The 17,431-nt window shown below is 38.3% G+C and overlaps 1 protein-coding gene and 1 long non-coding RNA gene across 2 annotated transcripts in view; one reads left to right on the forward strand and one right to left on the reverse strand.

Moving 5' to 3' along the window:
• Window positions 1–10,147, forward strand: part of GARNL3 (GTPase activating Rap/RanGAP domain like 3) — a 33,478-nt gene extending 23,331 nt beyond the window's left edge. The window contains 11 exon segments of the mRNA XM_032130908.1: window positions 2,464–2,580; window positions 3,258–3,358; window positions 3,361–3,432; window positions 3,736–3,894; window positions 5,834–5,900; window positions 6,540–6,647; window positions 7,073–7,191; window positions 7,418–7,550; window positions 8,621–8,830; window positions 9,136–9,247; window positions 9,972–10,147. Coding sequence (XP_031986799.1) covers window positions 2,464–2,580; window positions 3,258–3,358; window positions 3,361–3,432; window positions 3,736–3,894; window positions 5,834–5,900; window positions 6,540–6,647; window positions 7,073–7,191; window positions 7,418–7,550; window positions 8,621–8,830; window positions 9,136–9,247; window positions 9,972–10,128 — 1,355 coding nt within the window. The 3' untranslated portion in view covers window positions 10,129–10,147.
• A 3,058-nt stretch (window positions 10,148–13,205) lies between these two features.
• LOC116454383 lies at window positions 13,206–17,424 on the reverse strand. Its single transcript, XR_004244081.1, has 2 exons — window positions 17,272–17,424; window positions 13,206–17,035 (listed from the first exon to the last, which is right to left on the reverse strand). It is a non-coding gene; the product is annotated as an uncharacterized LOC116454383 (long non-coding RNA).
• Between the last annotated feature and the right edge of the window lie 7 nt (window positions 17,425–17,431).

Here is a 17,431-nt window from a genome sequence, read left to right on the forward strand (position 1 = left end):
CTGCTTGGTTAAACCTGAGGTGGGAGATGCAAGCGGCCTTCTTGAGGTAACAGAACAAGGTACTGCTGACATTCATGTTCATGACGATTCAAACATAGTCTGATAAGGTCTTACGCATGTAAAAAACTGTGGAGATTTTTAATTCTTGATATGGATGCTTTCTGAAGCATTTAAGTAGAAGTTCTTCCATACTTGCTAGAATTCTGGCCCCCTGTTTTGTATCTGCATGATGTTGAAATTGAGACCAGTGATGGAAGAAAAATACTTGTGTTTCGTTTTCAGACTACACTTCAACAGCAAAAACAAGTTCAAATTATGCTCATACTGGACTTGTAAACTGGATTCAAAGACTTTGTGGGGTTTTAGGGTAAAGAGTTATATGCTTCAAGGCTAACTTTTTGAACTTAACTATCAGCAAGAGTTTATTTAGGTCAGCATTCCAAAAGGTGTCAGAACCAATACAACACAGCTGTCAATGACAGGAGCACAAATTGCTTCGGTAGCAGTGGCCTCAGTTCTAATGAAGAGAGTTAAATCTAACTCTGTGGTAGGGTTGTTTGGGACTTCTGCTGGTTTAAGGTAAGGCAAAGAAATTGATCTGTTTTGTCCTCCAAACATGTATTTTTTTGTTCCATCTTCATTTTATGAAACGCCTTTATACAAGGATGGGGGTGGGATGAGGAAGAACTGCTTTGCTTGGAAGAACCCAGTCTGTAGGAGGTTAAAAAAACCCGTAAAAGTTCTTATGATAGTCAATTTTATAGGCAGTCAGATCTATTTCAAACACCAAAGGAAGGTGAAGATTTTTCGTCTCTGAAAGGCAAGCTTATTGTCAACCTGAGGGGTGCACATCTCGTGGTTTATGGGATTTAAACCCCAATTCCTCTTTAAAAGCCTGTCAGACCAATTTCACTGAAGGCAGTGGTCACTGTTCTGCCCTCATAGTGAAATGCCTGCCCAGGAAAGGAGTTACCATACATGTTACTCTTTGCTGCCCACACACCACATCTTCACAGATGTAAATGTATCATGTATGATGGAAGCATAAAAGGTCTTTTGAAGTTTGGCATAACCTCTAAAAATAACAGCACTTAATTTAGGCAGGAATACTTTCTCTCCCCTATGTCTGCCTGTTTACATATATTTCTTGATTTGAAGAGTATGTGCATTCAAATTAGCCAGAAAAAAGTCTTGAGTTTTGCTGTGGGTACACAGTTGTAGTGTTTCAGAATTATCTGCATCACCAAGAATACTTGTAAAATAGCTAGCCGAAATAGTAGCTCAGATACAAAGACGGAACACTACAGTTATCACTGGAGGAGCACCTTATTAACTGGAGGCAGTATCTAGGACAAAATGGTAATAAATTTAGCGTAAACATTTTTTATGGCCTTGAGCGGGGAGGCCATATGATGAGCAGCTGAGGACACTTTGGCTGTTCAGCCCAGAGAAGACATGACTAAGGCGAGACCTCACTGCAGTCTGCAACTTCCTTGTGAGGAAAGATGATCTCTTCTCTGTGGTGACCAGTGACAAGACCTGAGGGAATGGCCCAATGTTGTGTCAGGGGAAGTTTAAGTTAGGTATTAGAAAAAGGCTCTTCAACGAGAGGATGGTTGGGCATTGGAACGGGCTACTCAGAAGAGTGGTCACAGCACCAAGCCTGCCCGAGTTCAAGAAGCATTTGGACAATGCTCTCAGGCACATGGTGTGACTCCTGGGGATGGTGCTGTGCAGGGCCAGCAGTTGGGCTCGTTGATCCCCCTTCCAACTCAGTTTATTCTATAGTTCTGTGAACTTGCCGTGCTTGCGTTTTAAGAAACTTCATTTCTTAGAAATTACTCTCAAGTTGCTTATTTTCCAACCGCAAATAGTAGTGCATCATTGAATTATTTGTTTTAATTTAGGGATTTTAGATTCCACTCGTATCTATCTTCGTGGAAAACAGATTAGTCATGGAAGTAGATAACTGTATACTTTTGGCAGCTGGACTAGTCCTTGGACCTAACTTGCCAATCTTTGAAGAACTGATAAGCAAAACCAATCTGTATCTTGAAGGGTTCAAACTCTGTTAAGGATGCAGTTATCAGTGGCTCACCTGGATAGTTTCAGCTCTTAAAGTTAACCCTTCTATTCTTGCCCTGTAGTTTATATCTATTACATTTTTGTTATTTTGCAAGATTCAATATATTTGCAAAATATTGTGCATTTCCCTTTTTCGAAGTGCTCAGATCATTCTTTGGTGCAGCACCACCTAATGGGAAACTCAGCTATTGTACTGAAGGGGTTGGCTACTAGAATTGTAAATCCTAGAGAGGTTGTAAGTCTTCTGTTCCCAGAGAGGTATTATGCTTGTTTATCTTTGCTCTGTTTGTTAGCTGCTACTTCTCGTTGGAAGTATTAATTTCAAACTGCCGCTTTCTTTTTTTAACTTGTTTTTTCCTGGTTCTCTCCATACGTCAGGGAAAGAATCTCGTATCCTTGTCTTCAGACTCAGTGCTGTCCAAAAAGATATAGAGACAAAAAAAGTGATAAGAAGCAAATACGACTGCAGAGAAAATAAACTGGAGAGAACAAAAGGTGATATTGTTATCCTATGTTAAAAACGTCCGCTGTGGTATGATGCTGGTAGTTGCCAGGAGCCTATTAGCTCTCTTTAGGCAGGTGTAGGTGTTCACCTTTAGTTTTTTCTCTGGACAGTCAATTCAAACTATGTTAAGCTTGTATTTGAAAACTACTCTAGTATAGTCCAGCATGACATTTTTGAATATTGTAAAAATACCATGTTATTTGGCAATTGCTGCTGATGAAAAGCTTTAGAGAAAAATAAGATTTCAGGGTTGAAAGGTATGAGAAGAATTTTGTGGGGATGTTAGACTGAAATAAAGCACGCTTTAAGTCGGAGGAACACTGGCAAATCCCCATTAAATAGTAGTGCTTAGATTAGTCTGGATGTTGCCCACTATTTTTGTAGACATAAGTGTTTCCTGGTCTTCAGAAGCAAACTGCTTTGAAAAGCTGGAACTTGTAGAACAGTGACAATCCATGTACTTAGGAGTAAGGGTAAAAGTAGATTTCAAAAGAGTCATAGGCTTTTGTCTTTTTCTAGAAGTTGGTGTAATCCTATTGAGGAGTTTTTAATTCTGTGTTGCCAAGTCATCCATCAGACCCCAGTTGCACTAATCATCATACAAATACAGAACAAAAAAATCAGACCCTACCCCAACCACTTAGAGTCTAGAACATTATTTCCTCAGGCTGCCATTTATACGCCATTAATACTCACCATGGAAGTGAACTGAGGATTGTTGTGGCTATTCGGAACAAACTGCTTCTTGTCACAAAGAAATACAATTCACGGCAACACTTTTAACCAGCACCTCTCTGCTGTCATCTCCTGAGTCTCCAGTAGAGGAGTTCCAGTACATCCGGGTATGTGTAATCTAGTTACTAATTATCTTAATACGCTGGGCAGCACTGAGCTAGTATGGGGGTGTGGGGAAGATGCAGTGTGCATTATCATCTTCCTGAACCTACAGACAAATAAAAGTGAGAAGTCATACGGTGGAGTTCCAATCATATATATGCTAAAAAAATCTTTCCAATTTTTTAAAAATTGTTTCTGCTTGTTCTTTGTTTCTGTGCTTAGAGAACATCGCTTTAAAATCATGTAGTACCTGCAGCACCCACAGTAGGAACTTGAAAAAGAGAGTAATTCTATTATTTATGTTATAGGAAATATGCCTTTCTGACCCTCCAGTGGTTATGACGCTGGTGGATGGACCTACTGGAGACAGTGACAACATGATCTGCGTAGCATATCGGCATCAGTTTGATTTAGTCAATGAGAGCACAGGGGAGTCCTATAGATTGCATCACGTTGAAACAAACAGGGTAAGTTTTCATCACTGAAACTTTTCTTGCAGACCCCCACTGAACGTAATTTCTTGCAGACTCAGTGCATGCTGTGCTGACCTCCAAGGAGTGTAATTTATGGAGATGCTCATGTGGGTTACTTTTTACTTCTATAACCACTGCTTTAGGGCACTCTGAGATATTTGTTCCTTTTAGGATACATGATGATAATTCCCAAGAGAGGTAGTTACAAGATATGACACATTAGGAAAGAGCCTGTGTTTCAGGCTCTGGAATGTTGTTGTTGTCAAAAATTCGTTTTTCTTCTTTCTTAGCCAATAGCTTGCTTTTTGCTTTATTTTTGTGATATCAGTGGTTTTTTGTTTAAAAAATTGCATCAGAATAACTTCAGTGGTTGGCCACCAGTATCTTATTCAGATTTGCCTATTTGCATGTACTACAGCTAAAATATTTACATATAGCTTATATTCTATTTAAGAAACTGCTGTCCAGTCAACTAAGAACTGAATCTTTCTGTCTAGGACATAGGGTTGGGATTTAGGCAAATATCTTGATTTTCAGAAAAACGTTCCAGTATTTGCTGCTCCAGAAAAGATCATGATCTCCAGAACCTCAGAAAATCAGACAATTTAGTTTCTAAATAGGGATGTGGACCCGTAGCTGTAGACCGGGAAAAAAAAAAAAGGGAAGATTTTGCACAGTTACTCTTTTGTTGTTCTTGCTAATGAGATAAGGGACTACTCTTTTCATTTGATGGTTCTTGGTAAGTCACTTTCTTTTTAAATCGTCTGTATTTTTATTTGGATCTGGTGATGAAGAGGTGCTCCTGGCATGGTTGATCAAGCGTAAACTTCTCCACAGTGCTGGGAATCAATCTTAATCTGGATGAGGAGCAACTACGAGTAAAGAATGGGGCTGGAGAAGTACGTCACCATCGCCATCCACCACTCCCATTTCTTTTCCACACAGGAATCCTTATTTCCTTTAGGAACACAAATAAAGCAGACAATTAATATGACCTGAGCTAGTGATTTTTCACCATGTTGAAACGGGTTACCAGCTTACTTCTCTGGACGACAGCGCAGCGATGGCTTTTAGTCACTACCAAATATGGGTCAAAATGCATTTGGTATGGATGTGTAAACTTTCAGGTTTGCTTAACAGTTCTTGACCTGCACAGTAATCTTAAATCAAGGAAAGTCAAAGAACTGCCATTCATAGCATCAATCTCTAAGCCCTCTCCCCTGATTTGGGAAGCATTTGTCTAATGTAACCTTATGTATTTCACTAATAAGGGATCATTTCTGGAAAAGATATCCTACTTTTTGTGGCTGTTTTGGTTTCTTTTTAATCTAAATGTAAAAGACAAAACCAAAGTTGAATTAAGAGAATTTATGTAGCCTAATCTATGTAAAAACTACTGCAGTTTAACCAGCATTGCTTCTCAGTTTGTAAATTCAGACTGTTCAATAGTCCTTAGGTACATCCCTGTTGACCTCTGTAAATGTTAGTGGTTTGGAACCAGTAATTGGTGTATCTGATCTTTTTGAAGTCATGATGTGCATTTGAAGATCGCTTTTTGAAAATAATTGTTATCTGTAACATACCATGTTGATTCACAGCTTTCTGAAATCATCCTATTTCCCAAAATTCTTAATTTTTCTAAATATTGCTAAATAATTTATATGTTTTCATTGCTTTACACTGGGGTGTGATTATGAATGTTCAGTACTGCACAGAAACAAATACAAAAGAAGTTGATTTGCATCTTGAGAACATCCTGAAAATTACATCACAAAAGAGGCTATTTTTATTTATTTATCTTTTTTTTTTCTTTTACCTATGGTTGTGCACTTCCCCAACTGATTGTATTGCTTGTTAGTCACAACCCGGTTGTAATAACTGTTGTAATAACTATTCTGTGCCTGTTTGTTAATCTTTTCCATTATCGTTGCAGGTTAATTTTGTTGCAGCTATTGATGTATATGAAGATGGTGAAGCTGGTCTACTGTTGTGTTATAACTGTAAGTGTTTAGGGAAGGCCAAAAAGGGCAATAGCTCAATCTGCATATGTAGATCTTCTTTCATTGAAGTCTAGGTCTGTATTCAAAAATAATTTTAGTGTTTCACAGAAAGTTTGTCAAAATACTTTCTTTGGAACTTAAACACATACTGGAGAAACTAGAAATTCAAGTATTTTAGTCACACTAGCTGTTTTATGGATGTGCAAGTTATGTGATTTGTGCAGTCTTGGTGTCTGTAATACCCCATGTGCGTAGCAGTCTTCAAAAAATGTAAATTACATGAACATATGGCTACTTGAAGGGCGGAGAAATATAATTCTGCAGACACTGCTTCCTGAATTTTTCTTGCCTATTTCTCTATCTATAGACAAGTTAGGGACCTGATAACTGTTGAAACAGTAATACTTACTTTGTGAAATATGACAACTTACTAAAACGTAGGTCTTTTATTTTGATCTTTCCAATGTTGTGTTGACAGAGAAAGCAAATTTTGCTTATCTGTGTAGCTATAGAGGGACTTTTACATGAGTGTTTGATTATGTGTACAATGTCCACCCTTCTGCAAAATCTGCCTATAAAATGGGTGGTGGTCACTTACAGTGTAATGTGATGGATGCTTTTTTTTCTGTTTTGCTACAGATATTTGTCAATACAGAAAGATATATCCTTTCAGTGGAGGTTCTCCGCTGGTCCAGCCATCAGCTTATGACTTCCACTTCAGCTGGAATCAAGTTCCTTATGCTGTTGGTAAGAAAATACCTCTTTTTAGTAGATGTTTTTTGCATTACCATTTTAGTCTGCATTTGGCTTTTAGTGGAATTACAGTATTCTGGGAATAAGCATGTTGCATTCATGATGCCACTTGACCTAAGTTTCTGCATATGATGATTTTGAAAAGTGGAGCCTTGGTAGCAAGTTCATCCCTTGCTGAACTTTTTTTCCCTTTCTCTTTTTATGTGTTTTTCATTTTCCATTCACTCTACATTCTGCCAGGCATGGAGAGTGACATTTTCTTCAGGCTCAATGTAGCTTGGTGTCCACCAGTATGTTAGACAACACTTTTCATAGGACAGGAACATGCCAGAAGAGGTCAAGAACAGTTTTCATGGACCATCTAAGAAACTTTTAAATTAACCATTTTTCCTTGCCAAATAACTTGTATTTTGTTGCAGTCTGTGCTTTCCCTTATGTTCTTGCCTTCACTACTGATTCCATTGAGATCCGATTAGTGGTGAATGGGAACTTGGTCCATACAGCAGTTGTGCCTGAGCTTCAACTTGTAGCATCAAGGGTAAGACACAGAAAAATCGTGTTTGACCACTTTTGTGATATGTTGGGATCTAATTAACATAAGAAGTTGCTGCCGCTAAAAATGCAACAAACAAAACGGAATTATGTGCTACTTGATGGCAATAATTGTTCATCTGTGAGCTCTTAGTTTATATCAAGGTCAGAGAGAATCAGAAGATGGTTAAGAAAGTCTCACTGTACTAATGAGGAGTTATTTGTCATTTCAGTCAGATATTTATTTTAAAGCTACCGCTGCAGTAAGTGGACCATCTGACAGCTCTAAGGAAATGGGTTCAAAGAGTTCTCCTCAAACACCAACAGCTTACGAAAAGCCAGAATTTCCTCTTCCGTCTCTAGAAGGTAATGTGGCAGCTTGAATAATGATCTCTGATTGTTCCAACAGCTGTCGTTGCGGCTGATCTTCAGTAAAGATGGTAAAAAAATGTGAGTTCCTACCTGAAAGTCTGGAAGATAAGAGATTTTCTATTTTCCACACATATAAAGCACCTGGCTGAGCTTTTGCACTGTAGTATCTTTTCTGAGTAGATGGTAGCACTGTTCTGAAGAAATAATTTCTGTAGGAAGGGAGGAATTAAACTTTAGTAGTAGCTTGATGAATCTTTCGCAATGTGACCACAAGTAATAATGCAAAAAGGGGCATAAAACTGTGAGAAAGCTTGACATTTCACATACACTATTCCTTTCATTTAAGAAAAGCTGAACGACCACTGAATGGCTGAAGCTCTTTTGCAAAACAAGATTAAGAAGCCTTGAAAAACTTTGCACAGACAATTTACTGTAACGTGATCTGTGAACAGTCAATCTGTAGTGTAACAATAAAGGAGAAACAAGGGACCACCGACTAGATAATGCAGGATGTAGGTACACCTTTCTTCCTTAAATCTGCTGCTGCACTGTTAGCAGAAAGGGAAAGGGAAATTTAAAATTTTTAAAGGCAGTGCTATTTGACGGTAAATTTGGGATTTTGGTTTGTTTTTCTTCTAGCAATTAGGAAAATGTGGTATTTTGTGTTACCTAAGAGGAGGAGTCATAATTTAAACTAATTGGGATCCAGGCTCCAATATATTTGCAGTATATTAAAACACATGGGAAATATTGCACAGAGTGCAGTGTAATAGTCAGAGTACCAGCCTCAAGTCATAAAAATTTACTTCCTGGTTCCTCTGCTGATTCATCATGTTGCCAAGAGTCAATCTTCTTTTTCTCTCTAAGTCAAATTGCTCGTATTTCTTCCTTCTCTTAGCTTATTTACATTGAAAGATCTCTAGAGCAAGAAAGATCTTTGCCATTTCAATTTAAAAGTGCCCAGCTCAACAAGTATTACTTGTCTTTACAACTTTTCATCTGGAATTATTGAGAACTGATTCTATTGTGAATGCATAATGTTCTTTTTTCTTTCTCTCTTTCAGGTGAAGTTCCATGCAAAAACCTGTACAAAATACCTCTCAGCAATCTGGTTGGGCGAAGCATCGAACGACCTCTGAAGTCACCTTTGGCTCCCAAGGTCATCACTACTACAACATCGAGTGGCATTACCTCTCTTCCAGTTATGCACTCGCTATCTTTATCTCGTATGGAAATTAAAGAAATTGCAAGCAGAACACGTAAAGAATTGCTGGGTAAACTCTCCTCATTCCTCAGTGTTACGTATCAGTTGCCAAACATATACTTTCTAATCTTTGTACCATCACAGGTAGGTTTGTAACATGCAGCTGGTGTTCATAAATTATTAAAATTTAAAAAGGAAACTGTGAGGAAGCATTATTTTCAAATAGTATAGCCACTGTCTGATCATGTATAAGATGACTATATTCTAAGCCAGGTAGAAATAGTTAATAATGGAAACCAGGAACAGATACCTTAACATTTTCATGAATGCTTTATTTTCTGTCGAGAGTATTAAGTCTTTTATTCCTTTATTGAGGCCTCTTGGATGAGCCTATAACCAAGACAGAAAGTGCACCGAAGCTAAAAAAGGTTTCTCGAAGACAGTCAGACCCCAAGCAGGGAGCAGTAAGATCATCTAGTAGTGACAGGTAAATATACTGCCTTTAGAAAAGAGCCTAAGTTAGACTGTAAATATTTTCAGAATTGATTGCTCATGCGTATCTCAGTTGGCATGAGGCTGACTGAGACCTTTGTATATCCATGTACATTTCGTGCTAATGTGTTTGTTAGAGTATCTGAATACTGTAAGTACTGAAACAATTACATTTTTTGCTAAAGACATGTTGATGAGCAAGGCAAGACTAAATGGCATTTTGTGGGGACCCGCTGCAGTTGAACCTGTTATTAAGGTTTGGACTACTGCATCTGCACTGTGCAGACTCTCTTGCTATTTTCTTTGTATGCTCTTGTGTTGCTATTTTCAGAATAAATTTTGTGAAAAAATACCATAGCATTTGTCTGTTTGGCACTGACCCCAGTGCCATTCTCTTCTTTTCATTGTTTCCGTAACCTACATTTGTAGGCAGAATACAGACATGATACAGGAGACTGAGAGTAACAAAACAAAAAATCTCTTGCAGTGTAAAACTATGTGTGATTTATTTCCCTATTTGGAAAATATTTGGGTGAGGGGCTTCATTAATACTGCCTTTTGATTATTTTTAGTAGAGTAAAACAGGAAGAAGCTCAGTTGTAATGGTGTGTGTCTGTCTTTAGGATAACTTGATTGAATCTAGAAGTAGAGTAACCATTGTTCCTTCCTGCCCTGTCCTGTGTATTTTTTTTAAGTAACTTTCGTCTTCCTCTTTGCAGGATAATCTCAAGCTCATTTGAAGGCTATTCTGAAAGACGTCATCCTTCCACTAGTTCAGATCCTGATACTTTAGCAAACAGGGAGGAGAGCTCACCATCTAGCTATCCATTTCAGCTGATTTCTTTATGTGATGAAGACATCATTGACTTGAAATGAAGACACTTTTAAAACCTTTCTTCCTTCACATTTTCTTACAACTCTGTAAGCTCTATGGCAGTGTCACAAACACTGCTTCTGGTGGTAAAATGTGGCTGGAAGTACTAGTGATAAATCTTTATAGAACTTGTGTCCTGGTTAGCACAGCCTGATTTGGTGATGCTTATATCTTTGACATAGGTATGTTTTCTCAGTTAATGAAGCATTACTTTTCGTGGCTTTCTAACACTAGGTAATCAATGAGAGATTTAGGCTGAAACTGAAGTAAACAAAAAGTATTACTTGTTCTAAGCTTCTTAAAATTTGATGTACCTAAATGACATGCAGCAAAGTTAATTGCTGTTTCTACTATCATGAATTGTTTTACAACAGTGTATTTCATGTGGGGAGAGGAATTTATAATATAGATCACAGCTTTTGGTTTTTTCGGTCTTTAAAAAAACAAAACAACAACAAGAAGAAAAGGCTTGCAGGCGAGGTAATTTCAAACAGTGTAGTCAGTCCCTAAATTGATGCATCTGTGGTATGCTCACTGAAGAATCAGGTGAGATAGGAAGATGGTGCTTCCTTTGCTCATTGTTTAGAGAAACTTGAAAGCTCTTTTGGCATAAAGAATCCCTGAACAGAGAAACTTTCTATAGGAAACACAAACTTTGAGAATATTTCTTTAAAATTGGAAATTAAAAAACACAAAAAAACTCATAAACAAACAAAAAATCCCAAAATGAAAACCCCAGTCCATCTACTGGAAAACTCTTACTGTAGTTCATCTGCAGATTTTTCCATTGCTGGCAGAAGAGCCAACCCCAATTGTCTTCGACTACAAAAAGATTCTTATGCAGGCCTCAGCATTAGCTGTTGGCTGCACTTGCACCAACAGTAAACATCATTATTCCAGATAGTTGTATTTTTCTAACTGCAGACTGAAATTTCATTGCTAATAAGCTAGTTTTCTATGATGAAATAGTCATCTTGTCTCTTGCTGTGTTAAAGGACAGGGGTTTATATTTAAAGTTTGATATTTTTTTTTAACCCTTTCCTCTAGAACACATTTGCAAGGATTTATTTTGGTTTTGGTTTTTTTTTATGAAAGTGTGATGCTTCCAGCCCTTCTGTATATGATGTTTTTAGCTTTATTAGCAAGTGTTTTCTTGTTCTAGATGTAGAAATACTTCTGCATCCTTGACTTTATTTCATAATACCACTCATACGTCGTGATTTTCAACTTCTGCTCAGCATGATCATATGCAGATGCGTGCCTTTTTGCTTTTGTAAAACTGGTTTTGCAAAGTGATTTTTTTTCTGTTTATTGTATATAATGGCTGAATTGCCTCACTGAAGAAAAGTATGCAAGGTCTTATCTGGAGCATAATTTCTTACTCTCAACTAGAGTGGCTAATCAACAGAGGAAGCAATATTTTCAACAGTAATTAGTCTAGGAGCAGAATGCTATTATTACTGTAGTGGGTTACGCACTCCTAGATGTGTGGGGTGAACCTTAATAAGCATCTAAAAGGAAGTACCAGATCAAAGTCTTTGCGAAAACTTGTGATTATTTGTTGAGGATGTTGTTTCCAGAGATTGTTACTTTACTGTATCCTTATTTATTTGGACAGGTAAGGTTTAAAAAAAATCAATCCGAAAGTACCACGTGGTGCTTATGTTCCTGGAAGTTGTAAACACTTCTGAATCCACTTTTGGGGTCGCTGCTGGCACTTACATATTTTTAGAAAGCAAAAGAACCAGCTTTTTCCCTGAACAGCTTTCTCAATGTAGTATTTGGCTTGTGCCTATTTTTGAAGAGTGTACCAGTGTGTGCAAAACTGGGGCTTCAGTTTAAAATTTTAACTGGAAACTTTGCTTTACCCTGTTAGGATATTGGATTTTAAATACACTGCAGATTGTCACCTGGTGCTATTATAGCATGATTTAAAATGATAAACCAATGTTCGATTAGCAGTTGAAGCAATGTATGGAGATTTTAAAACTTGTTTTGAAGAACCTGAGCAAACACAGGTATCTAAAACTAGCCTTAGAGATGGAGCATGAGGGAAAACAAGAAGAATGAGAAGATCTCGACAGAAAGCTTGACTACTGGCTATGATGGTAGTCATAACGCATATAGATATGGCATTTGCATCATATCCTAAACATGATTATAGAAGAAAGAGCTATAAAGCAGGAGTTATTTTCTTGAACCAGCAGTGCAGGAGTGGCTGTAAAGTATACCATAAATTAAGAGAGTGTTGGGGGGTGGGGATTTGTGTGTGTGTGCACATGCATGAGAGAGAGAGAACCTTTGAAGGTCTGCCTGTAATTACAGCATTGATGACATCTAGCAAATGAACTATAAGGAGTACAGATATTGGATTACTGAAGCTAGAAAAACCAGATCATACTAGCTTCGTGGTACGTATCTGGAACAGGATGTTGGTATCACTTGAAGAGGGAAGCCCAGCAACTGCATCCCCACCCACCTCCCACCTGCTTTTATGCTATAGCTTGGCTTAATGGGTCAGGTACAAGCTGTTAAGCAGGTCACACTAGGAACTACCAGACCTTAACAGACTATTACTCATATAGGACAGGAAGGAGCTGAATCCTGCAAAAAAATTAAATGTCTTCATTCTTAATGTATCCAGTAAGTGCCTTAACAAGGCTTTGACTTCTTGAGTTTTTGCTTCTGTACTTAATCAGAGTGTCTTAGAGGGATAATATCTAATGTGGTGAAAGGAGAGAGGGATACAACATTCAGTTTGGTTTATAGGACACCTAGAAATGGTAGCTGAGGCTTGAGAGTCATGTGTATGTAGTTTACTACTTACTTACTGTATGAGAGCAGCCCAGAATATAGGTAGAAGGCAGAGAACATGGAAATAATACTCCAATTTTATTTCACACAAGCCACAAGAACCAAATTCTGTGAAGATCTTTATCGCTTTTATTGTATCAAAAGACCAAATACCAACACAATCATGTGAAATTACTGGTGTAACAGGAGAAACCTCTGTTGTACAAGGATGTGGCTTCTTTGAGATTTTAGTAGTCTGATCAGACCACCGTGATTTCTGTGTCTCTTAGTGTGAGGATGACTAGCTTCTAGCCATTGTTTCTCTCAAAAGATCCTTACTGTTCAGACTGCTCATTAAAATCTAGAGGCAGTTGGTGGGACGGATACATAAGCTCTTGCGCATCATTTATAAAAGGCAAAGTTCTTACACTCTCCTTCATAAGACCGGTGTAAAATGACAAGGCTTGTTGGAAGGCTGCTGTGGTGGCTATATTGTCGTTCACTCCAGCATTGGAGCCATGTTTGCCTTCTGTTTTTCCAGCATGTGCATGCATATACTCTCTATAACTTAAATAGTCCTTAGGCACAAATTGTAGCCATGTCCAATGTAAGCACAACCCTTTCTCCTTTCACATGAGGTGTCAAAGCTGCCTGTAGGCTGCATTCTTGATGTTGGCTGACCATCTCATGGTTGGGAGAAAAGATAATCTTTGAATCTACAACTATGTGAGATGGGTGTTGTTCCAATAGGAAAACTGAAAAAAGTTGCTACAGATGGATGGAAGGAATTGTTTCCATGAAGGAAGAATTGTTACCAGATTGAACACTTGCTATCAAGCTAAGTTTAACTGAAGGCCCATTCTGGACTCCTTGGCTAAGTTTCTGCAAGAAATACTTTCTATCCCAGTGTGCTGGATTTGTTGGCAGCGGCAGGGCTCTTAACTCCTTCTGGCTAAATGGTCTTGGTCACCACTTCATCACTGTGCCTTAGTCTGACTAAATTATAGGAACGTCATTTACTTTGGTGCAAGCATTAGATTATACAGGCAGTTAATTTAGAATGTACTTGTGCCTTCTCACCAGCATGGGTAATGATGCATGGAATCACAAATAGTTGAGGGTTAGAAGGGACCACTGTGTTACCATCTAGTCCAGCACACATACCCAAGCACCACCATTCAAAATTCTATTCAAAATGGGTATGCAACATTTTGAGCTACTCGTCATCTTTGTCCTGCATTTGAATTAAAGCATGCATGTAAACCACCACCACAGCTTTGAAGTGTGACTAGGACTCGAGAATCCCAAGACACATGAGCTAAGTTAATTCTTTCTCACACACACACAATATGCAGCCCTTAAGGCTGAGGCTTTGATAAGCCCTTCCCAAGGTCCCTAAAGCCCAGTTTGGGCTTTAGAAACCATTGCAGACTAGGAGTAATTTTTGTCCAGTTCCTTATTCTAGTGGCAATGCAGTACACATTTTATATAAGTGTTTGAAAGTAACAAAACACTTCCTTCTAATAGGAAACAAAGACCCACATGTAATTTGAAAGGGCTATGGCTATTCATGGTAGCAAGAGAACTGCTCTCTAGGTTCAGTGAATGCATGCATACATTCAGTTTTCTGGTTTTACCAGAAAAGAAGTAAGGCCTGTTCTAGTTATAGTCCTTTACTGGTTTGGGGGTGTGGCAGGGATTGTTTGTTTTGGTTGGTTTGGTTTCTTGAGGCTGGAGGTGCATGGGGGTTTTTTGTTGGTTTTTTGGTCAAGATTTTTTTTCAGGTTTTGGAGGGGTGGTTTGATTGGTTGGTTGAGGGTTTTTTTGTTGGTGTGCTGTTGTTTTTCAATGCGTAACATACGTGCAAGTATGCACCTAGAATGAATAGCAGGTTTGCTGTCTGCCTTCATGTGATTATTTCTATAAATGTGCAAGTATTTCTGACTGATAGATTCAAACTGAATTTTTTTAGTACAGTGACAGTCAACTGAATAAATATTTAAACAGTAGGTAAGAGAGCAGGGAATAGGTAACACTATTGCCTAACTAGTTACATATGGTTGAGATTGCTACTCCTGACATGTATTTTCTGCTGTTCTATGTATAGCTCGAACACCTTTTCCTAAAGGTGTGGGCCTATAACTTGTGCTTGCAGATGTGGTGGCTTTTCCGGAGCTGTTGGCTTAGTCTGCATTTGAAATACATAACCCTTTCCATTTGGATTTGGTTTTCAATATATATACATATACAGGTATATATACTTGTAATTTCTACTGTAAATGTTCAGGGATTAAAAATCCTGAGATTATATGCACTGGAATTTAAAGTAATGGGATCACAAAAGGCAGGGGAAGGAAAAATCCCATCAGCAAGTGGTAAGGTATTTCAGAATACTTTCTGTTGCCTTCCGTGTATGAAAATGAGTATCATGCTATTTTCATTGTTAACAATTTGATGTCATGGTTCATATGCACAGTGCTTGCTAATTCTGTTAAAGCACTGTTTTCTCAGATACGCTTAATCTGTTTTTGTGAAGGACTAAATTATACCCTGGGAACCTAATACTAACAATATGGGAAGGCTCAAGAGATTATGCAGCAAACATCTGTACTTGCATGCAGGTTAGAAAATATTTTTACTCCTTTTAGTTGAGCACAGCAACTTCACCAGCCTGTATACTGCTTAGCTGCTTTACTTTGTTGCTGACCTGTAACTGACTGACTTCTGTTTGCTACTGGAAATTGTGGTACTAGCACCTGACTTGAAGACAAAATTGAGATTATTTTCTGCATATTTATTTGTAGCTCTATTAGGTATGTACCTGGTTGAATGGAAAATATTATGTAAAGGTCTATGCAGAGTGTTATCTATCTGGAATGTCAGTTTAATTGTCTTCGAATGGTAGCAGACTGCTTTGTAATTTAATAATTGCATATTGTTAAGACTGTTGCTACATTTGTGGTCAAAGACTCTTTACCACTGGTCTTAAGTGCTGATGTATTACCACTGTTTTTAATGTCATATGATAGCATGTATGGTTTGTGTTTTAGATGTGACATCCCAATAGAAACAGTCCTATCACATCTGAAACTGTTTTAAGTGCTATTTATCACCTTTGTGAAGAAGAAACATGGTTTATTCTTTCACATGTAATAAACTATAAATTTGACCCCCACTTGTTTCTTTCGCACACACAGGACTAATGACTTTCAAATCTGGAAAGTAAAAAGACAAGAAATAAAAAAGACAGGATGCAGCACAGAGCACTGCTTTTTCCATTTGAGTTTTCTGAAGTGCTGTATCATACCTATGAGATTGCTGTTTGTGTCTTAAGCTTTACCCATCTTTGACAAAAGCTATAATCTAGCATTTGTTTATGTTTCCAGGCATCTTCTAGGCTTTCAGAGACCTGCTTCAGCTGGAGATCTTTACTCTGTAAACTAACACTACAAAATAGTTTTTCTCCCTTTCTGGCTAAGTGTACGTTCTTTACTTTCCGAGACCTTGCAATTCCTTTTGAGAAAGCAGTCATCTTTCCTGAAGTCTCAAAGACATTCTTGTAAGAGCTACAGCCCTTCTTGTGATTTAAATGCATTCCTAGCCAACTTGACAACAATAGGAAAAAAACTTTAAATCAATGAAAGCCAAGTATTCATCTCTCTTTGGGATTAAGACTTAATTCCGTGGTCAGGCATCCCAGAAATAACAGCAACACAAATGTCAAGTACTGCAGTCTGAAATTAACATTACCCAGGCTTCATCGTGCACTTCTTCACTGTAACATACGCCATAAGGAAAAGGTAGAGTAGAGCAAGGAAATTTTTATTTATTTATTTATTTATAAAATAGATTTTATGTCTTAGAAAAAAAGATACAATGAATATTGATAGCTCACATGGCCATTACAGTTACTACACCAGGTGAAAAGAACGCAGGAACTGAAGAAATAGGAGTAATTCATGATGCTTACCATAAAACCATGGAAGTCTTTGGTTCCTACACAGGCCATAACCCAGTTCGTTAACACACAAGCAGCACTCGGTATGCTTCTCGCTTTAAGTAGGAAGATTTCAGATATGAGCAACCATGGAGCAGGAGCCCAGGCAAGGGGAAAACCTGCAATTACAAAGCGAAGAGAGTAAATGCAAGTTAAGTAGGGAGAAGTAAATTATGTCCAAATGAATCAAGTAAGGGGGACGCAGTTTTCACGTTAGATTTGTGCATGGTTCCACCACCATCGTACCTCTACCGGAAAGAGAAAATAAGTGACTTCAAGTCAGTATGATAAACGCTAGTGCATTTTTCATCATAATAATTACAGGAATATTCTTAACAAACAGAACTTGCCAAACCTCAGGTCGGAAGTGGCGTAACCCAGCACGCAGCGGGACTCCTCAGCAGCCGTGTCTCGCCTGTGGGGAAGCGTCGACACGCCCGTCCCGGGCCGCCTCGCCACGGGCAGCGCCGGGCGCTGGCAGCGGGGCGGGCGGGAGCGGCGGAAGCGCGGCGGCG

This window comes from Corvus moneduloides, chromosome 21 (genome assembly GCF_009650955.1).
Source record: "Corvus moneduloides isolate bCorMon1 chromosome 21, bCorMon1.pri, whole genome shotgun sequence".
Taxonomy (NCBI): domain Eukaryota; kingdom Metazoa; phylum Chordata; class Aves; order Passeriformes; family Corvidae; genus Corvus; species Corvus moneduloides.